Below are 22,042 nucleotides of genomic sequence, written 5' to 3' on the forward strand. Positions count from 1 at the left end.
CCAGACAGAGCCCGGGGGCCTGGGGCAGACCCCCCCCAGCCCCCAGCCCCGACAGAGATGCTTCTGGGCCGCTTTGCTCTGAGATTCACGGCTGCGGGGAGCAGCTGCTTCCCTCCCGCGGCTGCAAAGACACGGGCCTGGACAGACTCTAGATATATTTGGGGTGAAATATTGGCTGAGCCCATGCGGCGCAGCTCTTTGCTGTCCCCCCGGACCCGCCAGCCCCCGCAGAGAGCCCCGGGCACGCTGCGCGGGGGGGTGGGTTTGTTCCCGGACAAGCAGCGCTTGTGTCTGCAGCCGCAGAGACATCAAACCTTGGGGGGACTGATTCACCCCCCGGCCATCACCACCACCTCCGGGAGCTCTTGCTTTCCCTCTTTCCCGCAGGACTTCCCTCTGACCCCCCCGCGGGCTGTGTCCCGCGGGTGCCCCTTGTTATCACCCTCTGAAGTGTGATTTTATGGAGAAGTCCCGCTGCAGGCCAGCCCCCCGGGCTGGTCTAATGCCGGCACGGGGGCCTGGCCCGGGGCAGTTTGCAGTCGAAAGAGAAGAGAAGCGATGCCTGGGCGAGGTGCGGAGGGGATGAACGTGCGGGGTGGCTGGGGAGGATGCAGGACACGGGGGACTCGGGCTGAGCTGCCCAATGGGAAACTCCGCTGGATGTTGGGATAAGAACAAAGCTGCCACGGCACCGGTGGCACTGCGGGACCCAGGGGCAGGCAGGCCAGCCGCTTTCCCGGTTCTCTCCAATATTTGATGCTTAGGAGGGTGAAAGCATCGCACCGAGCCGAGCGGACGCCCGCCCGCGCTCTGCTCGCTGAAAGCTCTGCTGGAGGGACCCCAGGGGTGCCCGGTGCTGCTTTGTTTTGTGAGGGAGAACAGTGAAAGGGAGTGAGTGAGAATGAGAAGAAAGGGGAATGGTGAAGGGAGGAGAAAGAAGGATGGCCGGGCGTGTCGGAGGGAGAATGGGAGTTTGACTGCAAGAAATGTAACGCAGGGCATGTCAGCAAAGTGCTGACTGCAAACCCAGCCACTGCTCCTCCAGCAAAGCAACCTGCCAGGAGTTTCCCTTAGTCATAACGCAAGAAAAAAGGGAACAGGTACTGAAACCGAAAAGAGCAAGTCTGAGCAGAGGAAGAAATAATTCAGCATGCTTGGATCCAGCTGTGGAACTCCCTGCTGCAGGATGCTCCTGAAACAGAGACCTCGGTGAGTGCTGGAGGGGAAGGGCCACAAGTCCTGGAGAATGTGGGTATCGAGCCTTGTGAGGGTTAACCCCAGCCGAGGGGGGTGTTTGGCTGCTGGGAAGCAGCTTGTTCTGTGTCTGCTGTGGGCCCCGCTCCAGAATTCCCCTGGACACACAAGGACGTTTCCCTGCGAGAGCCTGGCTGCTGCTGGGACCCCCAAAGGCCCTGGGGCAGAGAGTGCCCTGCCCTGGGTCCCCCCATGCCCCCACGGCTGCTCATGTGAGCTCAGGGGCTGCTCGCACCCCGGGGCAGGCTGCAGCAGCAAAACACTGAAAAACACGGAGGAGAACTCCAAGGCTCTCGGGATGACGGAAAGCAGCAGCGTGACCAGCTGCCATGTGACTGCGCCCGTAGAAGACGGAGCTGCTCCAGGCCCAGGCCCGGGTGCAGGTCACAAGCTCTGCGGGAGATGCTCCGCTATAAAAATACTCGGCGGAACAGTTTAGCAAAGCGGGCAGGGGTGGGGAGGGGGGAAAGGGCGGGGGGTGGCAGAGCGCGGCGCGGGAGGGCGGCGGCGCAGCCGGCAGCACGGAGGGGAGGACACACGTGGGGGGACGGGGGGTGGGGGTGAGGCTGTGCCGAATCCTGGGTCCAACGCTCTGCACGTCCCCTCTGCTGTCACACCCGCGTCCTGGCGCCCGGGCGCTGCTCCCTGCGCCGGGGGAGCGGGCAAACGCCGCGGCGGGCTGGTGGCATCCACCGCCGAGCCCTCCCGAGCTGCCTGGACGGGGCTCCAGCGAGCGGCCACCCCTGATCTGAGGCAGGAAAGTTGCTTTTCCAACCTCCTTGTTTCCTCATTGTTTGCCTTTTTTTTTTAAACTCTAAGTCTAACCCAGCTGCTGTGGCCTGCATTGCCACAGCTGGTGGTTTTTCATGCTTTGAGTTTTGCTTCTCTTACAGCACCTTCACAAGCTCTGCGGGGAGGCCCTGACACCGACTCCGGCCCCATCAGCGTCTGCAGCCAGGCGAGGGGGGGCTTTACGGTCTGCAGCCCCCCGAGTGCACGGGGAGGCAGTGCGAGGGACAAGGCACCAGCTGCCCCGAGGAATGACCTGTCTCTGACAAGGTACATGAGGGGCAACGCCGAAATCCTGCTGTCAGACACAAACCGGGCACCCAGGCTGGAGTCACCCGGGGGTATCGGGACGCAGCTACACACGGTCCTGTCGGGGCTCGCCGGGAGCGCTGGCAGGGGGGGTGCAGAGGGAGGTCATCTCTGCTTTTCTCCTGACGTTATTAATAAATGACACGGTTTGGGCTGCAGCTTCTGGCAGGGCGTGGGGGGGGGCCTGTCCCCCAACGGGGAAACCGTGGAGGGATGAGAGCAGGGAGGGAAACTGCTCCTCTGACACCGGCAGCAGCGCGGAGAGCAGCCGCTGGACGGTGCATTTATTTGATGTGCTTTGAGCGGGGATAGAGGGGGTGAGCGACCCCAGCAGGGCCCAGCAGGAAATTTCTGCGAAAATAATAACCCCTTGTGCAAACTGCTGGGAGAGCACCACTTGCACGGAGCCCGTGAGAGCAAAGCTCCCCGTGCGCCCTCGGCGGGGCCGGCAGCACCGGGGTCGGTTTCGCTCGCGCTGGGAGAAAGTTTTTCAGGGCCAGACGCTGCTCAGCGGGGAAAGCCGGGACTTCCCGAGGCGCGGCCACGGGGAGCCCACAGCGTCCTGGGCAGCGCGGGGGGGCGAGCCCCCAAATCCACCTGAACTGCAGCAGCAGCTTTCCCAAGTGATGCTCCTGCAGGAGCCGGGGCCCAAGCGGGGCGGCTCATCCCCACCCACACCCCCACAAACCCCCCAAGGCCCGGGGGGCCGCGCGCCGTGTGCCCGGCGCGGGGCTGGCGGCTGCTCTCGCCATGACAGACTGTGGTTTCGTCAGCCCTGGGGCGGTGACAGGGGCCCGCGGCGGAGTCACACAGAAATGAACACACGTGGTTTCAGCAGCAGCGTTTGGGCAACCTTCTGCAACATGGACGGGGAAAAGAACCTCTGTTCTAAAAATGACCGAGGCTATAGGAAACCCTGGGGGTTGAGGCAACGCGTTTGCTTAACAACACTTGGTACAGCAAGTGCTGAACAGCGTGCCATTGCTCGGGGGGAAAAAAGTAATCTTCAAATGCACTGGACCCTCAAAAGTAGAGTTTTGCCTTAAAATGATAAAGGGAAGGACCTCCCCGACAGACCCGCGGCGCGGGGCCCAGAGCTGGAGGTTGGGGTCAGAGCTGGTGATGTCTCCAGGGGAGGCCATGCAGAGCCAGTCCCGGGGGGTGGCAGCACCCCTGACCCTCTGTGGCCAGGGAGGGACCTTCCACGTGTGGGTGACGGCTCAGGCGATGCGCTAACGCCCGGCGGGTTGAGGTTTTCTGGGTGACCAGGCAGCGCCTGCGAGCTCCGCACACGTCTGATCGCCCTCGGCTGTAGAGCGGGGAGCAGCTTCCCCCCGGCACCCTGCGGGAGGTGCACGAGGCCAGCAAAGGCCCCGGGGCCGTGTCACCGAGGGGGACAGGGACCCGCTGCTGCCCGCGCTCTGCTCGCTCCAATAACAATTAACGTCGGGCTTCGTTTTCGCGGGGTTCTCGGGTGAGGAGGCACCGCCGGCGCTGCAGCACACAAAGAACCTGACAGATTTCAGGGCTCACTCGAGGGTGTTGGCAGCGCTTTGGGGGTCGGGCGCCGCTGTGGCCGCTGTGTTCCGCGGTGGGGTTCTCCCTCCTGCCCTGCGAGGGCACATGCCAGCCCCACCGGGCGCCCGCTCTGCCCCCCGCGCCGCTGTCGGTGCCCCCACAGGCGGTTTCGTGGGGTCCTGGGGCTCATCCTCCAGCCTGAACTCTGCGAGTCTGCGCAAGGGGCGACCCGGGCGCACCCTCGGGCTGGCGTGGGAAGGTCTGAGCCCCCAAACCGCCCCACGTGTGTTGGGTCGGAGGGTCCGATGCCGACGGAGATGGTGGTGGCGGGTCTGAGGCCGCCGCCCGAGGGGCACACGCTGCTCCCCCCCCCCCCGCTGCGCCTGCTCAGGGGCTGCATTTGCCATCACAGGCCGGAATAAGGCCAAGGGAGGGGGGAAAGGTTTTCTAAAGCCGTGACGATGCCCCCCCCGGGTCTGGAAGCCCTGGGACCTGCGGGGGAACCCACCCGCTGTTCTGAGCCCCTCGGGCTGCGCTCTGGCTCCGGCCCTGCGCAGGGACTCGGGGAGGGTCCCTGGTCCCGGGGGGGGCAGTTCCCCGCCGGGGGTGCAGCCGCCCCCCCGGACCCGCAGGACGGGGCTGGGAAGCTGCTGGAGAGTCCCGGCGCTGGCGCAGGAGCCGTCCGGGGGCTGCGGATCCACGGGGCGGGCTTCTGTCGTGGGGGGGGGACGGGGACGACCCGCGCCCAGGGCCGGGCAGGGGCTCTCGGGGGGGTTCTCCCACCCCGCGGCGGGGGTGCAAACCCGTCGGCGGGGCCGGGACCGGGCTGGCCCCAACCCCGCAGCGGGGCCCCCCCCGAGGCTGCGCGGGCAGAGCCGGCCCCGCTGCAGGTGCGTGGAGGGGGGAGACGGGACGTGGCGGGGGGACACCCGGGACAGGACCCCCCCCCGCCCCGCGGGAACACCCCCCGCCCCGCGGAGCCGCCCCCGCTGCCGGCACTCACATCCGGGGCCGGGTTTGCTAATGGAGACGTAATTAACCCGGAAAGAAGCGACGGCGGAGCCAGGGGCACCCCCCGTCCCCCCCCGCCGGCCATGCGCGGCCCGCGCAGCCCAGGGACGCCGCGGGGTGAGTGTCGGGGGCCCGCGGAGCCCCCCCGGGCAGCGCTGCCCCTCGGGGGCCCCGCGGGGCGGGGGGGGAGCCCTGGCTGCCCCATCCCCATCCTCCCTCCAGCCCAGTGCGGGCAGGACCCGCACCCCACCCCGAGAGGGGGTTTCCCCTTCCGTGCCCCCCCCCCAGCCCCCGGCGCCGGGAGCGGGCTGGGGGGGGCGGCCCCGAGTGGGGGGAGGCAGCGGCCGTGGGGCCGGTCCGTCGGGGCGGGGATGGGGCAGAAAGTGCTGCCTCAGCACTCGGGAGCATCCGTGGCGCGGGGGGGAGCGGGGGGGAAGGATCCCCCCGCCCCCGATGCGGGTCGGCTCCGCACGTTGGGGCTGGGGGGGCTGGAGGGAGCGGGGGCTGCTCCTGCCGGGGGGGGATCCCTGGGGGGGATCGGGGAGCCTTGGGTCTGTGGGATTGGTGGGAGATGTGCGGGGGGGAGGATTTGGGTTCTGCAGCTACTCAGAGTGCGGGTGTTCCCCCCCGCGACTGCTGAGACGAGAGGTGTACCCGCGGAGCTCCCCGGCCGCCTTTCAGCAGGTTAATTATTTCATTAAGGCAAACGGCCGGAATTAGCAGGAGTTGGCTGCCGGGCTCTGCCCGCGCCGGCAGCAGGAGCAGCGCTGGAGCCATCGCCCTGCGCCGACGGGGCACGTCGGGGCTGCCCGGGCACCGGGACCGGGACCCGTCTGAGCCCCCGGCAGCACCGGCTCGGGCAGCCGGGCCTGAGGGGGGGCGAGGAGGAGGAGGAGGGGGAGGATGCAGGTGCCAGGGGCCGTGCTGGGCGCCAGGGTCAGCTCGGCCCTTGCCTCGGCCGGTCCCGGGGCCGTGGCGGAGCGCTGGCGGCCGCGGCCGCTTCCTGGAAACTTCGGGGGTGCGGCTGCACGCGGGGCCTTTGGCCCGCGGTGACCGGGGGGGCCGCGGCTCGGACGGTCCCGGCCCCTCCCGCGGCCGCGCTCCGTGTCCCCGCAGGCGGGGGGCGCGTTGCGGCTGCGGACCCTCTAGGGCTCAGTTAATTGCTCCTTCGTGTCCTGAACTGGGCTGGGACAGCGGTGTCCTGGTTTCGGGGGGATGTTACGACGGAAGGAGATGGGAAATCTGGTGCTTCAGGGGTGGGGAGAGTCCCGGCAGGCTCCGATGGGCTCCGCCGGGAAAGGGTGTCCGTTCACAAGCGGGGTCCCGAGGGCCCGCTGCGGGGCCATGCCCGGGGCGCCAGGGGGTTGTTGGGTGGGAGATCAGGCCCCACCAACCAGGCGTTGGCATCGCCCGTAACTCGCCGCTTCCCGCGCCCGGTGCCGCGCTGGCGCCCGTCCCCTTTCCATAAGGGACGTTGTCTGCGGCTGCCCCTCACCGCGAGGCCCTCGGGGACTCACCTGCGCTTTTAAATGATGCTGGTTTTCTGTGAGGTCCTGGCTCTTCCCCTCAGGTTTAGTTTTGTGTCATTCCATCAGCTTGGGTCTCGCATGGAAATATTTACGATTTGGAGTTTACAAAGTGCTGTATAAATAGTAAACGTTTGGTGCAAACAGCATTTCCTGGCCCTCCCCGAGTTCCTGAGCAGGGGAACAAAATACCCACATGCTGGTGGAGCTGCAGATGCTGCTTTTATCCTTTTCCTATGGAAAAGTGCTGCAAGGAGGCGGCCAGTCGGTGTCCTGCGGGCGGTGGGAGGTGAGGGGACAGGAGCCGGGCTGGGGGGAGCACGGTCTGGAGGGCGGTTTGGAGCAATCACAGTCTCCTCTGCCCAGAGGTTTTTGCATATCCAAGTGCAATCTGAGGTCAGCTCGCGCAGGAGATTGAGCTGGTTTGTGGGCTTTCAGCCCAGCCCGTGTAATTAAGGATGGGAGGGGGACGCAGGGGGTCCCTGGAGGTGTCCCGTGGTTTGGCACCGCAGCCCCGAGGGCCGGGGCTCATCCCGGTGCCGGCAGCACCCTCGGCTCTTTCTCACCCCCCTCGTAAGCGGGAATCTCTGGGCTTTTATTACCAGCAGGAGGAAGAGAGAGTTTCTGAGGCCTGGTCTGAACGTGTTGGTATGGTTGAAGGCGCTTGGGAATCTGCTTTCGGTGTGCTTCCCCCCACCCACAAAAATAACCCCACAAAAAAGCAGTGAAATGTGCAGTGCCCACATAACCCTTGCATCAGGGCAAGCGTGTTGCTTTAAAACAATCTCCTCTGCCAAGGCAGCACGATTTCCCTCCTAGCAAACCCTGATACCCATCTCTGAAACGCTGGTGATGATAAACTCCGAGATCCTGACAGCAGGTTGACTGTTTTCTACCGCCTCTACCTTTGCAGCTGCACCACAACTCTTGCACAACGCTCGCTGCTCAGGGCCCCTCTCCCCTGCAGCTCTTCAGCTCAAAAATAGTATTTCCTCCTTTTCTGCATGAGATCTTCTATTTGTGCAGCCTCCGCTGCCGGCACCTGCGCGTGTCACCCCTCTTCCACCGGACAGACCTCACCGGGTTCAGCTCGTGTCCTTTAGGTAACGGCCGCTTCCATCCCTGAGCCGTGGCGAGGGGACCCTGCCCGGGCGGGGGTGTCCCCCCCCGCGGCTCTCGGTGCTGCTCTGGCTCCGGCGCGGGGCTGGAAGTGCCGGTGCAGCCGCGGTGCCACCAGCCCCGGCTGCTGTGGCCGAGGGAGCTCGGAGGGGACCCCCGGGCCCGCCCCGGCGGGGGGGCAGCGGCCGGGGAGGGTCCGTGCCCGCGGCAGAGCTGGTGACACGGCTTGGCCCCGCGGCGATGGGTCATTGTTTTCCCTGCTGACTCGGCATCCTGGCTGCACAGATTTTCTGCTGGAGTTGCAGATTGTTTTCCATTTCCTGGGAGTGTGCTCGGGCTCTCTCTAGCGCGCAGCCTGCTTCGGGATTATTTTTTGTTACGGTTCCCAGGGACCTGGTGTCTCGCGTCAAACCCTTTGTGGCTACTTTGTCCCCTCTGTGGGCCGAGCTGTGGCACGGGGCTGCTCTGCGTTGCCAAGCTCTTGGAGGGCAGCTCGGTGGGACACAAACCACCGCTGTGACAGGGACAGTTTGGGGCTGTCACTCGGAATCGGTCGGTCGCTGCCCCAGGGCGTGCCAGTGGCCGTGTGCCAGGAGAGGTCTCGGAGCGGGGCCAGCGAGCGTTCGTTGGGCAGACTGAGTCCACCTGCAGCTCCCGGCTATCCGAAGTCCTGCAGTTCCTTGCTGAGCCGTTTCGGTCCCGCTCCCGCCCGCTCCCAGGGCCGGGTGCTGACACCCACCTCGTCACAGGCGCGCTGGGCGACGTCTGCGTCTGGCAGCTTCCCCGCCCTGCGAACGCGCGGCGGGAGCCCTTTGACTTTGCTTTCGGGCGCTGAGCCGTGGGCTGCGGAGGCTGGGAGAGGCAGCGGGAGGTTTGGGCAGGTTGGGAAATCGGAGCTGCAGCGGCTGTGGGATGTGATGTGGAGGAGGGAGCCGGGCGAGGAGCGAAGCCCCAGCCCCTCCTTGGAGCCTCGTGCGCTTTCGCACCTTCCGAGCTCCCTGGCTGCGGTGGGCTGGCGGCTCTCAGCGCTGGGGAGCGACGTGCGTCTCCGCGGGGAGGAACACGTGTATGGAGATGCCTCATTTTTGAGCGAGGGGAGGCAGCTAACCTGCTGGTTTGGGCCAGCCTGGGCAGGTTGTCCCTTCCCTCTCCCCCTCGTGAGCTCGGACGCCAGCGGGTGACTGCGCTGGCACCTCGGCACGTCTGGCGCCGAGGGGTTGGGGCACCCGGGGGTGCAGGAGCAGCTCCCTGGGGGGTTGGGGCTGCGGGAGCGGAGCACCCACCTCTCCCTGCCCGTCCCCGCTCCGCAGGGTGATGCCAGAAGGAGCCCGGCATGCCGTACTTGGATCGACAGAACCGTATCTGCGGGTTCCTGGACATCGAAGAAAATGAGACGTGCGGCAAGTTTCTGCGGAGGTATTTCATCCTGGACACCCAGGCCAACTGCCTCCTGTGGTACATGGACAACCCCCAGGTAGGCTCCCGCGCCGCTCCCCGCTCCGCACGTTCCATCCCTGGGGTTGTTAACGGCTCCATGGGCACATCCCGGGCTCCCCGCGGGGCTGCCCCAGCGGAGGAGGATGCTGCCTGCTGCATCGCTTGTCTGTCGGGGGCTCCCGTGGCCGTGACCAAGCTCCAGCAGGGCAGCTCCCGCCGTGAGCTGTGCCCAAGGAGCTGCCGCCTGGACAGTTTGGAGCGGGGCTGAGGAGGGCAGGGGGCCGGGGTGAGCCCAGCACGGCCGGTCCCGGCTGCCCGTGGGTGCGAGGTGAAGCGGGAGCACCGAGCAGGGGAGCGGCCGAGGCCGCAGCCTCGAGTGAGGGCCTGGCTCCCCTCCTTTGCCCCGTCGTTTAACTCCCATTGCTCGTTAAATGTTTTGCAGAACCTGGCTATCGGGGCGGGTGCTGTCGGATCCCTGCAGCTGACCTACATCTCCAAGGTAATGGCGGGGTGGAGGGAGGATGGATGCTCCCTGTTGTCCCCTTCTCCCTGCGGCTCTCCCGGGAGGGGCGATGGCCCGGGGTCTGTGGGAAGGGGGGAGCGTCCCTTCACCCGCGAAGCAGGCGGGCGGCGGGGTTGGGGCGCGGGAGGAAGAGGAACTGCTCTGCCAGGAGGAAGGACGCGGTGCTGAGCGGGGACGGGAGCGCGGTGTCGGTGTGACGGGGCGCGGAGCTGCGGTCGCCTCGGCGTGCTGCAGCCCCGGCCCGCGCTGCCCCTCTCGCCCCGGCGCTCGGTCCCCAGGAACCCGGCACGGTGCCTGCGGCTGCGGGTCCCTCTCGTCAGACCCTCTGATGATGGAGAGGCAGAGACGGGCCCGAGGTCCCTCTCGTGATGGGTTTGGGGGCACCAGCAGCTCTCCCCTGCACTTAGAGGGCAGCGCCCCACAGGATGAGACCTCCTGGAGACTTGGTCTTTGGTGTGTCTTAATGGCATTATCCGGCTTCCACGGGAAGGCAAAAGAGCCCAATAAGTGGCAACCGTTGCAGGACTGGTGACTGGAATGTGTGGGGCCGTGGCCGGAGAGCAGAGCTGCCCCTCGGCTGCTGCTGGGGGCTGGGGGGCTTGCGGCCGCCGCGCGGGGCTCAGCCCCGGGTGGGAGCTGGATAAAGAATTGGACAGATCTCTCTGTTCCTGCTGAATCATGATTTATAAATTAAGCGCAGATGAAGCAACGCCGGGAGGTTGAGCCTTCCCCATTTCAGAAAGAGCCTCGCTTATAAATTATATATGTTTTAGTCTAAATGAAAATTGCTGTAGGACAGCATTTGGTCACAAGCTGCAGGACTGGGTTATGCCAGCGGCTTTAACTACCAACGGTAAATACGCCAGAAAAATGGAGGTTTGCTTGAGAAAACATATTTAAAACATTATAGTCTGGCTCCGAAGAAGGAAAGCCTCCTTCGGAATAAATACTCCATGAATGCTGTGCTTGGAGCCCCAGGGAATATTATTCTTATATAAATGATTCCTGCTCTTTAGGGAGAAACCACTGCTATTTTCCCTCGATTTTCTTAATTGCTGACAAGAGCAACTGTGTTAGTCCAGCAGAAACCCGGCGTTTTGGAGGCCTCTGACAGCTTTCCGTGCTCAGCTTCACAGCGCCGGGGGGCGGCGGGAGGTGGGAGCCCCGTCCCCGCTCTGACCTTCCCCGGGACGGCGCATCCGTGGCCGCGGGGGCTCGGCGTTAAGGGCCGGTACCGGCCGGGCCCGGGGGCTCGCGGGGGAGCGCGGCCGGGCTCCACCCGGGCGGCACGGGGAACCCGTCGGGAAGAACCGGGCTCTGCCCGCCGGCCACGTTCATTTTCCCCGGCTGGAGCCAGCTCCCCGCCTCGTTCGCAGACGGGGGTAGTTGCAGGGCGGGGGGGACGGACGATGCCGCCCTCGGGCCGGGCGGCTGCTGGGCGCGGGGTGACGAGGCTCCGGGGTGCCAGCTCGCTCCTCCACCCCCCGCGCATGCTGCGGTGTCGGAGGAACCGGGAGCGTGGACTGGGCTGGAGCTTGGGGAACAGCTCCGGCTCCCCTCCCCGTCTGTGCTGTTACCTTGAATTTTTTCTGTACTTGCTCTGTTCCAGGTTAGCATCGCCACCCCGAAACAGAAGCCGAAAACTCCGTTCTGCTTTGGTGAGCGAGGGGGCCCCGGCGGGGCTCTGCTGCGGGAGGCTGCAGCTTCGGTGCCTCCCCCGTGACCCCCCCCCGGGACAGACCCTGCCTGCAGCGTCCTTGGGGTCAGGGAGGGAAGGGGACGCTGCCAGCACCTGGCACATCGTGCCAGAGGGCCAGCACAGGGCTAGTGTGAGCCACAGCCCCATGTGGTGGCCCTGACACTGTGACCCCCCCATGAGACGCACAGGCAGAGCCTGGTGAGAAGGCCGGACCCTGGGGGTCCCCCCCGTGACAGCTTTTGCTCCTGAATCCTTCCCGTGGGTCCCGCTGTGCTGCGCTGCCTCGTCTAGCCCAGGGCTTTGCCCTTTCTCGGCTGAGCTGCTGCTCCCGCCGGCGCAGGGAAAGGGGTTTCCTGTCCGGTTCCCCCACCCCGCATGGCCTCAGCCTGACCCGCGCTGCCTCCGTGCCTCGTGTGTGAGCCCTGACCTCGGGTTTAAAGCAACAGAAATGGCACCACAAGCCCACACTCGTCCCAAGGCAGCGGCGTTGCCTTTGCGATACTTCAGGGCAAGGGACGTGGCCCAGGACAAAGACCAGAGCTCACGGCGCATCCGCACGCGGGGCTTCGCACCAGCGCTTCGGGTGACGGTTAAAACACGAACGCTGAGCGAAGGGAGTCCCCAGGGGCCCTCAAACGCCCCGGCAAGAGTCTAGATTAAGTCCTAGTTTAAGCCCGGCTTCAGCCCTGCCCTCCCTAAGCTTGGGGCAAGGATGTGTCCAGCCTCTGCGTGCCACTTTTCCGTGCGAGAGGTTACGAGATGACTCTGCCGGTCGCTCTGGGCCTGGGAGATGAGAGATGCTTGTCGCGCTGATTTATTGTTTAATTTGCTTTACCAAGGCTAAGGGCTGAGCGGGGTTCCCTAACTCTTCGTTCCCTTCTTTGGCAGTCATCAATGCTCTATCCCAGCGCTATTTCCTACAAGCCAGCGACCAGAAGGACCTGCAGGACTGGGTGGAGGCGCTGAACCGGGCCAGTAAGATCACGGTAGGTGGCACGAGGTTTGTCACTGGTGTTGCTGCGTCCTGCCTTGATGCCACTCGCTGAGCTCCCAGCAGAGCTGTGCTTCCCTCCTGCTGTGCTCGCCCCCTCCACCGCCCCCCCGGTGCCCCCCACCGCGGCTGCTCCTTGCCCGGCGTCCCTCTGCGAGGCCGGAGCTGCGCAGTGACCCGTCTCAGGGGTCTGGCTCGGATGGGACGTTGCCTCCAGCATCCCCACGGATTCTCCTGGTTGGGATTTATTTTGCTGCTGTTTGCTTCTGGGTCTTCGCCCTCCCTGCCCGGCTGCCCCCTGGGGAAGGTCCTGTGGGAGCCGTCCCCAGCCCCATGTCCCCGTCTGCTCAGGGACCGCCGCTCCTGCTGGGGACGACGCTCCCTGTTTGTGCCCAGGTGTCCTTGGGCCGCTCGACTCCGTCCCCTCGGCGCGGGCGGAGAGGCACAGGGAGACGTTCTGGCTTTCGGCAGCGTTTGACCCTGACCAGCCTCTGGCCTTTTTGGGGTCCCGCCGGGCTCCAGGGCGTGGGGCGCATCGCCTGTGCTCGCCGCGGGGGGACGGGGAGGATGGGGCAGAGAACCGGGTTCAGCTTCTGCTTCTCACAGCGACTTCTCCTCTCTCTGCTCTTGGCAAATCAGTTCCTGTGTTTCCTCACCCTCCTGCTGTCCTCGCAGCCAGGCCCAGGGGCTGAGGGCAGGAGGTGTGTGACCGTCACCAGGACTCTGCACCTTCCCCCCACGCTGCTGCCCGCACCCCCAGCGTTGTGAAACCCTTTCCTCCGGCCGGGCAGCCTGTGCCTCTCCTGGGCCTCGCCCCGCGCCCGCCTCGGCCTCACCCGCAGTGCCGGTGCCGGTCTCTGCGCGGGGCTGCGCAGGAGCCTGGCGTGGTCACGCTCATGGCAGCAGCATCTCCGGAGCAGGAAACGATGGCACCTGAGCACGCTGCCCGCCGCTGCCTGCCCCTCTGCCCGCTGCTGCCCGCCGCTGCCCGCCCCGACAGCCATCGCACCCGGGGCTCTGTGCGGGCAGCGTGGCTCTGGGGTGACCAGGATCTCGTCCCTGGCCCTTCCTCCTCTCCTGCCCGTGGGTTTGTGAGGTCTCAGCGCAGACCTCTGCCCCCCCAGGACTTAAGCCGGGCCCCAGGTTAAGCGCGGGTCCAGCCGTCTGCCTCAGCAGGGATTTGAGAGCAGCTGGGAGCCCCGCTCGGCGCGGCCGGTGCCCGGTGCCCGCCGCGGTTTGCAGGGAGGGGGCCGTGGTGGCTCCCCCTGCGCTCTGGGGCGGGAGGCAGCGGGTGGGTTGGAGCCAGAGACCCTGATAAACGGCCTGGCAGGGCTGGAAGTGCAGACTGGGGGAGGAAAACTTGGAATCCGCGCTGCAGCTCGGCCTCGTTAGAGGCAGATGAAAGCTCCTCATTAAGCCTGGCTGTAAGTAGAGCGGGGACAATTAAAGGACCAAGTGTCCCACAAACGCGTGGGGCTGCAGAGACAAGTCACAGGCTCTTGTGAGCTGACGCTTAATTATTCACCACCTCTCATCTCCCATGTCAGTGCCTCTGCAACCCGCCCGGGTGGGGCCCACACCCTCCCTAATTGGGGTGGCTTGTTCATTTATTATTTTTTAAAGGGATATTGCCGCATTCAGGCTGGGAGGACAGAGATGCCTGTGCCCTTCACCCCTTTCCTTCTCCCACAGGTGCCAAAGGGCGGCAGCGTCCCACCGGCCGCGGAGATCACGAAGCCTCCCGTGGTGGCCCAGGCCCCGGAGAGGAAGCCCCAGGTGGCCTACAAAACCGAGATCATCGGGGGGGTGGTGGTCCACACGCCCATCTCCATCAACCAGGTGGGCTGGCAGGATCCACACACCGCCCCAGATCCTGGGGGTGAAATCCCTCCGACATCAACGCCCCGCTTCGGTGTCCCCGTTCCCCGTGGTTTAAGAGCAGCAACCAAGGGGGATAAGCAGAAGAGGCAGCAGCTCTCTCCGTGCGTAGCTGGGCGGGGGCGTTCCCACCACAGCCCTGCTGGGGCCCTTCGGCACCTGAGCCGGGCTTCGTGGGTCCCAGCCCGCAGGTTTTGTGCCTGGCCCCTGCCAGCAAGGGCGAGCGGCCTCCTGCCTCCACCTGGGTCTGCAAATCACTTGTTGCAAACGCTGCTCAGATTTCTGCTTCAGGAAGGGAGGGCACCGGGAAGGCGAGTGTCGGGGTGTTGTTCTTGCTTTAGCACCCTCCTGCCCCCGGCGTTCAGCAGTGCAGGGGGGGGGAGAAATTCCATTAACACGCAGCAGCGATGGGCTCTGCCCTGCTCTAACCCGCGTGTGGGAGCAGCAGAGCTCGGGGACGTGTCCCGTGGGCTGGCGCGGGGGTCTGGGGGTCCAGGGAGGTCCGTGGGGCTGGAGGCAGTTGCTGGTTTGGGCTGCTGGGGAGGCTGGTTTGCAGTTTCATTTCTGGAAACCGGCTTGGTGCCTGCAAACCCTTCCCACTCAGGGGTGTATAAATAGCTGCACTTAGCACCCTGCAGCACCTCTCCTCTCCCTCGCTCTGAAGTGTGATGCGAGGAGGGTGTGAGGAGGAAGAGGAGGGTACGAACCCGCTCACCTCCATCCCGCACCGTCCACCCACACGTCCCGGGTCCAAACCCCCCGTCAAGGTGCTCGGGGCAGAGGGACCCCGTGTTGCTGCCCCCAGAGAGCCCGACCCATCCCGGTGGGGGTGGTCGACACCCCTTGCCGTGGCTCTGCACCCCCTTCCCTCGGCGCGTGGCCGTCGGCGTCTCCCACCTTCGGGTGCGCATCCTGCGCGGGTCTCACTTCAGCTCTTATCGGTGGCAGCGCTAAAAATAGAGCAGAGAATTAGATCATTGCAGCCGTTTTTCACTGGCAGGGGCTTTAACGCTTCCCTGGCCGCGGGGTTTGTCAGGTGCAGGGGGGTTTGTTGGGGTTTGTCGGGGTGCAGAGCAGCGTGGGGGCTTCCAGCCGTCCCTCCCCGGTGCCGCTGCCCTGCGCGATGCCGCTGCCCCCCCGGCCCCGTGCGTGGGGTGGGGAAGGGCAGGGAGGGGAGGGGAGGGCTGTGCCTCCCCACTTCGCTACCCATGTGTTGCACGGCCGGGACAGCCTGTTTGCAAACAAGTGTCGCCAACCGGCCCTGGGACTTTTCTTTTTTCGTTTCAGTGAGTTAAATCTGCTCTTTCCTCCCGACTCCCAACTCTGCCTCCCTCTCCTCCCCTGTCGCCGCCTCCCCAGAGCCCCGAGCTCCGTCCTCAGCCCTCGCCCAGTCTCTGTCTTTCACCGAGGGGGTTTTTCAGAGTTGGTGCATCAGCTGCCGGAAAATTTTCCGTGCTCTTGCCGCTTGCCCCGTGTGAAATGGCTATTTCTCCGCTGCAGCTTCCTGGGCGCGTCCGTGGTTTCCTGACGGTGCCCCGGCCGGCTGGTGCTGCCCCGCGCTCCGGCTGCGCCCCCAGACCCGACCCCTGGCTCTGGGGGTGACGCTCCCTGTGGCATCAGTGTCCCCGTCTCTGGGCGAGGGAGCGGGTGGCTTCCCCTCCCCTCCCCGGCCGGGCCGGGGCTCTGCTCCGCCACTCTCGGAGGGGACGGGCGGCGCTTTGGGGACAGGCAAATGTGTCCCGGAGGGACCCGAGTGGCCTCTCGAAGGTGCTGGAAGGAGCCGCGCGGGCAGGCCGCTGGGTAACCGCACCGGCGCGGGTGCCAAATAAGGCTGGTGGTGGCCAGAGCCCCCCCGGCTGCCATGGCAATGCTCAAACCTCAGCGCCGAGCTGGAGGAAGGGGTTGGAGGGACGGGGGAAGGAGATGGGCGCAGATGTTTCATCTCACCCGTCCTCTGCGCTGCCGAGAGGGGAGGGAGGGAGGGAGGGAGCTGCCGAGGCGCGGAGGAGGGAGGGGGGGAAGGTGGGAGCGGGGCAGGGGGCACGTGGGCGCGGGGATGGGTGCTGGGCGCAGGGATGGGTGCTGGGTGCACGGCCACGTGCGCAGCCCGGCCGCACTTGTAGCAGCGAGTGTTGCGCTTGGGGAGAGACAACTCGGGGCAGAGGAAGTACGTTGGTTTTTTTTTTCTACCTGAGCTCCGAACATGACAGTCTCTTTCTTTGGCTGAGAAAATACAGAGTGGAGACTTATGGCTTTCCTGGGCAGTTTATTCCCCTGATAAGCCGCCTCAGGTTGGAAAGCATCTCTGCTTTCTCAGTTGGGTTCATCTGGCACCAGCTCCCAGCTGGTGGTTTTTGTTTTGTGTCCCTCTGCCAGGTGAAAGGGCTCCTTGTACCTTGAGCTTCCCCCGAGAAGGTCTGTGGTGCAGCCGGTGTTTGATAAACCAGGCAGATGAGGTCCAAGGTCCTTTAACTCTCCTGCTACAGGGGATGTTCTTCAGCCCTCAGGTTGCTGTTCTGTAGCCTTTCCAATTTCTTAGTGTTGTTTTTGACACGCGGATGCCGAAAGGGTGAATAGCACTGAAGCAGAGGTCTGAAAAACTGCATGCGAGGAGATAAAACCAGCTCTGGGCTCTGGCCCGTCCCCGTGCTCATGTCCAGGCGCTGCCGTTAGCCCTGGGCTCGCAGCGCTGCACTCGGGGCTTGTTTCGGGTTGCTTCTCCCGCCGGCTCGGGTGTCCTGCCTTTGAGCAGGGAATTCCCCTCCCTGCGCCCTCCCGGCTCCCGGTAACTCTGTGCTCTCCGGTTGCAGAATGGGGGGGACGGAGGGGAGGGCAGCGACGTGGCCGCCCACCCGCTGCTGCGGCGCTCACAGAGCTACATCCCCACCTCGGCCACCAAGCCTCCCGCCGGGCCCCCCGTCCTCAAGAGCGGCTACTGCGTGAAACAGGGGAACGTGGTGAGTGCCGGGGTCCCCCCCCCGGGATGGGGTTGCTGCAGGGGTGCGCTGGGTGCAGGACCACGACGGCGTGGGGAGAGCGCCGGCGCCCAGCACCGAGCGGTTTCCTCCTCCCTTGTGCAGAGGAAGAGCTGGAAGCGCCGGTTCTTCGTCCTGGATGAATTTTCCATCAGCTACTACAAGTGTGAGCAGGTGAGCGGCCCCTGGCCCCCGCCTGGCACCGGCTGCTCCCCGGAGAGGTCCGGGGGGCTCCATGGGAGGGACACCCTGGCACCACCAGCCCCGGGGCTGGCCGAGCCCATCGCCGTCTCCTCTCGTCTCCACAGGACAAGGAGCCCTTGCGCTCGATCCTCCTCAAGGACGTCTGCAAGAGTCACGAGTGCCTGGTCAAGTCGGGGTAACGCTCCCGTCCGTGTCTCGCTGCCGGGAGCTGCTGGCGGGGAGCAGCCCCCGAGGAGGGTGGGAGTGGGACTGGGCTGCCACTCGCTTTTCCTTCAGAGCCCCATAACCCCAACGTCGCCTCTTTATTTTGCTTTTAAGAGATTTCTTCCCCTTTGGCTCCGTGCGCGGCCGGGGAGGTGTGGCTGGACGCCGGACATTGTCCCTCCCCGCCTCTGGGCCTGCTGCTCCTGCAGCTCTTACCTCCGCAGACTGGGCCTGTGGGGCCCTGCGCAGTAAATGCCACAAGGACAGAGGGTTCATAAAGCTGCCCAAGGCCCTGCGTGGGTTTTTCCTTAAACTGGCACAGGTGGCTACACGATGTCTTGGGAACAACTTACTGCAGCGAGTGCTGATCAGATCAAAGTAACTTGAAGGCTTGCAATGAAAAATTAACTAAGAAAACAAACCTCTTTAGCTAAAGTAAAAATGTGATTTATTACTACACCTTTGCGTTGTTTATTCTCAATGAGCAATAGCTCACATTTGGAATGAACTGTAGGGGAGATGGGTTCTGGGTCTGGGGAGGGGCCTCGCCTGCAGACAGCAGGAGCTGGAGCGTTTAGCTGAAGGTCTCTGGGGAGCTGGAGTCACCTTCTCAAAATCCCGATGAGGCCCAGGGTTGGCCTTCGTGACGCTTTTCCCCAGCACACTCTAGCAATGACAGTAAACACAGATTTTTTTTTAATTTTTTTTTTTCTTTCCACACTGACTTGTGGGTAGTGACCGTCTCTTTCTCGCTGTTCCTAGTGACCTCCTGATGCGGGACAACCTCTTCGAAATCATAACGACCTCCAGGACCTTCTACATCCAGGTGAGGCAGCTGGTGGGAGCTGCGCTCCCGGGGAGCCCCCCGGCAGCCCCCCGGCCAGCGGGCGCCACAGGAGTTCGGTGGTTCGGGACGGGCGGGCTGGTGGCGGGGCGCAGACCCCGACCCTCCGCAGGGCAGGGTTGGTAACACCCCGACAGTTTTATTTCCTGAAATGCCTTACCTGTGCTTGATACAAAAATGCTGCAGTGTGGGGAGCGGTTCTCTCCGTGGGGGAACGGGCGGCGCTGCGGTGATTTTTCAGCAGGGATGAAGGATCCGGAGCGCCCGGGGGCCGCGGTACCCGCGGGGGCTGCAGGAGGCGAAGTCTCAGCAAGTCTCACCGAAGTCTGGGTGTTTTGCAGGCAGACAGCCCTGAGGACATGCGCAGCTGGATCCGCGCAATCACAGGGGCAGTCCAGGCCCTGAAATTCCGCCCCAGGGTAGGTCACGTCCTTCTTGCTTCCTATTTAGTGTCCAATGAAGATGATGCCGGTGTAGGAGAGGTGGACTGAGCGGTTTGTGCTGCGCGGTTATAGCTCCTTCCCGGGATGAGATCCCGGCCCTCTCAGGGTTTGTTTACCACTCGCTGCAGAAGTTTCTTTGAAAAAGATGGAAAAGTGAGATTCAGCCATTGAACGGGGCCTGCGTGACCCCCGCTCTGCCCCGAGGCACAAGCGAGAGCCTGACTGATGGCAAAGGGCCGTTTAATTCAGACTTCGTTTCCTTAGGGTTTGAGGGGGTTTTTTTCCCCCTCAGCAGAGCGCGTAAAGGGCCTGGGCCTGGTCCCCAGACCCCAACCAGCGCTCTCTCCGGGTCTGTCCTTGCAGGAAATGTCCTTCATGAGATCCACCTCCCTGGCCAAGCCCGGGGGCTCCTCGGGCCCCCCCCAGCAGAAGCAGGCGGTGGAGGAGAGGAGAGCGCTGTGCAGAGCCCCCCCGTCCTCCTCCTCCTGGCAGCCCTGGACGCCGGTGCCGCAGGCGGGCGGGAGGCAGCCGGTGCCGGGGGAGGTGCCCGCCTCGACGAGGGACTCGGTGTTGGCTCCGGCCTTCCCGGAGCGCGACGGCGGAGCGGCGCCGGGCAGGCGCGTGCGGCACAGGTCGGAGCCGCAGCACCTGAAGGAGAAGCCGTTCGCCTTCGACCTGGACGATGAGAGCATCCGGACCTCCGACGTCTGACCGGGGGCCGAGCCGCCCCCCCGGGTCCCCGTGGGGCGGACGGTTGGTCTCGGACCGAGCTCGCCCCGTCTCGGCGGGGGTGAAGCGGCCCCTTCCCTCCGCTGTCGCCCTCCCCCCCGCCACGGGCTCCCTGGACCCGCGTCCCGGCGCCCCGCTCTGCCGGGGGCCGGGGTCCCTGCCTGCTCCTGCCTGGACTCTGCCTGGGGGGGTCGGTGTTTTGGGAGCTGCCTCCAGGCAGGGCGACCCGCGGGCACCTCGTGCTGCCATCGCTCGCTGTGCAGAGCGGACCCGGATGAGGGGGCACCCTCTTCTGCAACCGCATAATTTCCCCCAAAACCTGGAGGAAGCAGTGGGAGGTCTCGGAGGCGTGAAGGGGAGTGTGGCCTTTCTTGTGTTTGAAAAAAACATTTTTCTCCCCTTTCACGCTGCTCAGCCTTCCCCAGGCAGCTGGGCAGAGCCGGGCAGAGCCAGCCCGCAGCTGCCTGCAGGAGGGACGCGCGGCGGCTCCCCCATTCGATGACATTTTCCCGAGGAGATCAGCTCCTTACGCTGCCTGACCAGTGGTGTATCGACAGCTCTGCTGGCTTTTAATTACCCTTTTTATACCTGTGGCCAGTGTTAGACCCCGGCGCCGGCAGGCTCCTGCTCAGCCCCTCGGAGAGGTTTGTTGGTACTTTCTGAGCGTGAGCCTGGGCGAGCGGCCGGTGCCGCGGTGGCTCCCGGCGACGGGAGGATCCTCAGGTACGGTGTCGGCTTTGCACTGTGTCCGTCTGGGCACCACAAAGCCCTGCCCGGGTGGCAAAGAGCTTTTAGCAAAAAGCAGCGCAAGCCGAGTGTCTGATGGAGCCGGGAAGGCTCGCCCAGCCCACTCGCCTGCTGCCCGCCTTGGAATGAAACGAGTGGAAGTTTTTAGAGCAAATTTGTGATTTCCATAACCAAATCAGCTCCTGCAGGAGCACCAGGGGCTGCGCGGGGTGTTTTAGCGCATTCTCGTTGCCATCTCAGCTGTGCCCCGGCCGACACAGGCTCAGCAGCGCGGGGAGTGGGCTGGAGTTACGAGGCTTCCCTTTACTGTGGACTAGTTACCTGTTTGTTTTTTTTCTTTTCTTTTTTCTTGTCATTACGTGTTCTCTGCTCTGCAATATCAGCCCAACGTGCTCCCCAGGAGCAAAAAAAATCTGGTTTGTCCCTGCCCTTTCCAAGTCTCCAGCTGTTGGACAGTTGTGCTTCAGCCTAGCTGAGGCTCGGCCTGGGACCGAGCGGAGCTTTATCACTTGAGCTCCGAGGTGTTGGTTGACCCAATGGATCTTAACAAGATTAAAATTGCATCGATCCCCTCCCGCCTCGGAGGGGCTCCTCCTCCAGCCCTGCTGCGCTGGGGCCGGGCAGGCGCGGCTGAAGGTGCCTTGGTGCAGCCTTGGGCCAAATTCAGGGGTTAGAGTGGCTCAGGGGGGTTGCGTGGAGGTGTGGAGAACACTGAAACTATGAAAACGAGTGGGAATCGATGCAGACGGTACAGGGTGAGTGTTAGTATTTGTTATTTAATTGTAGAAACCTAGATCATGCTGTTCCTTTTTTTTTTTTTTTTTTGCTTTATTTGCACTAGTGTTTGGAATATTTTAATTTTTTTTTAGGCTGACTTGCTGTTTGGCTCATAACATGGTGCTCCAGAAACGTTTCAGTGATTTGGCAAGCCTATCAATCACAGAGTCACAGCGTTTGGTGATGGCGCTCTGACCTCGTTTCTGGAGAACGTCGGAGGGATGATGGTTACTTTGTGCAAGGCCTCAGAACCGTGGAGCACCAAGTGTTTGTGTTCTTGGTAATGGCAGAGTTTCCTCGGGCCTGGGATGGTAAAGCAGACGCTCGTTGCACAATTAGGGTTAATTATTCAGGAGGAGAAACTACCAGTGGCTCCAGAGCTATTGCGACATTCCTGTTTCTCATTCCCACCCTCCCCGGCCCCAGGACGGCGCGAGGGCTGGATGCGGGGCTGAAGCCGAGCCGGGCTCCAGACCCGTCTGTGGTGCAGGTGGTGGGGTGGGGAGGAATTTCCCCTCCCCAGGGACCAGGCAGATGCAGCCAGAGCTCAGTGGAGCTTTGTGGTGGTTTTTAAAGCAGGCTGGTGTCCCTTCACCTCTGCTTTGCCTCCCGGCTCTCCCGCGTGGGGATGGAGCATCCCCCTGTGCCTTGAGTTTCCCGCTGGCCCAGGGACACGCGCGGGTTCGAGGGATCTTGGGTGGAAGGAGCGGTGTGAGAGACGGGTTTGCTCTTTTCTGTGGAAATTCCCAGGCGGTTTCGGCCGTCTGCGAGCACTGGTGGTGGATTTCAAGTGCTCTTAGGGCCGGGGGGCCTCGTGTGGGCGATGCTCCGTGACACCCGGGGCGTTGGTTACTTGCTTCCCCCCCCCCGCCTGTAAATGCTGGCTGCAGGCTGCAGATGGAACGCCCTTTTTCCCTGTTTTTAAATAAAGAAATCAATCCCAGGCGCTTTTCCAGGCTCTATTTGCAGTGTGTGTTTTGGGTAACGATTGCTGGGGGGAGTGGGACAGGGCGCAGCAGCTGGGGGGACCCTGTGCAAGGGGAGCAGCGATGGCACGTGCTGGGG

General features: G+C 64.2%; 1 protein-coding gene across 1 annotated transcript; it reads left to right on the forward strand.

The window, feature by feature from the left end:
* The first annotated feature begins 4,883 nt into the window (after nt 1-4,883).
* On the forward strand, nt 4,884-21,905 carry PLEKHA2 (pleckstrin homology domain containing A2). Its single transcript, XM_074928401.1, has 12 exons — nt 4,884-4,998; nt 8,837-9,000; nt 9,406-9,462; nt 11,096-11,144; nt 12,074-12,171; nt 13,869-14,015; nt 16,865-17,011; nt 17,135-17,203; nt 17,338-17,408; nt 18,200-18,263; nt 18,623-18,700; nt 19,088-21,905. The coding sequence occupies exons 2-12, from the start codon at nt 8,860-8,862 to the stop codon at nt 19,433-19,435; spliced, it is 1,269 nt and encodes a 422-aa protein (XP_074784502.1). The 5' UTR covers nt 4,884-4,998; nt 8,837-8,859; the 3' UTR covers nt 19,436-21,905.
* The last annotated feature ends 137 nt before the right edge of the window (nt 21,906-22,042 follow it).

Source organism: Athene noctua, chromosome 28, assembly GCF_965140245.1.
Source record: "Athene noctua chromosome 28, bAthNoc1.hap1.1, whole genome shotgun sequence".
NCBI classification, from domain to species: Eukaryota; Metazoa; Chordata; class Aves; order Strigiformes; family Strigidae; genus Athene; species Athene noctua.

Excerpts from the sequence above, each read along its gene's own strand:
- PLEKHA2 (XM_074928401.1), top strand. The coding sequence starts at position 8,860 with ATGCCGTACTTGGATCGACAGAACCGTATCTGCGGGTTCCTGGACATC. Across the intron at positions 12,172-13,868 it reads ACCGGGCCAGTAAGATCACG|GTGCCAAAGGGCGGCAGCGT; the intron begins GTAGGTGGCACG and ends CTTCTCCCACAG. Across the intron at positions 18,264-18,622 it reads CCAGGACCTTCTACATCCAG|GCAGACAGCCCTGAGGACAT; the intron begins GTGAGGCAGCTG and ends GGTGTTTTGCAG.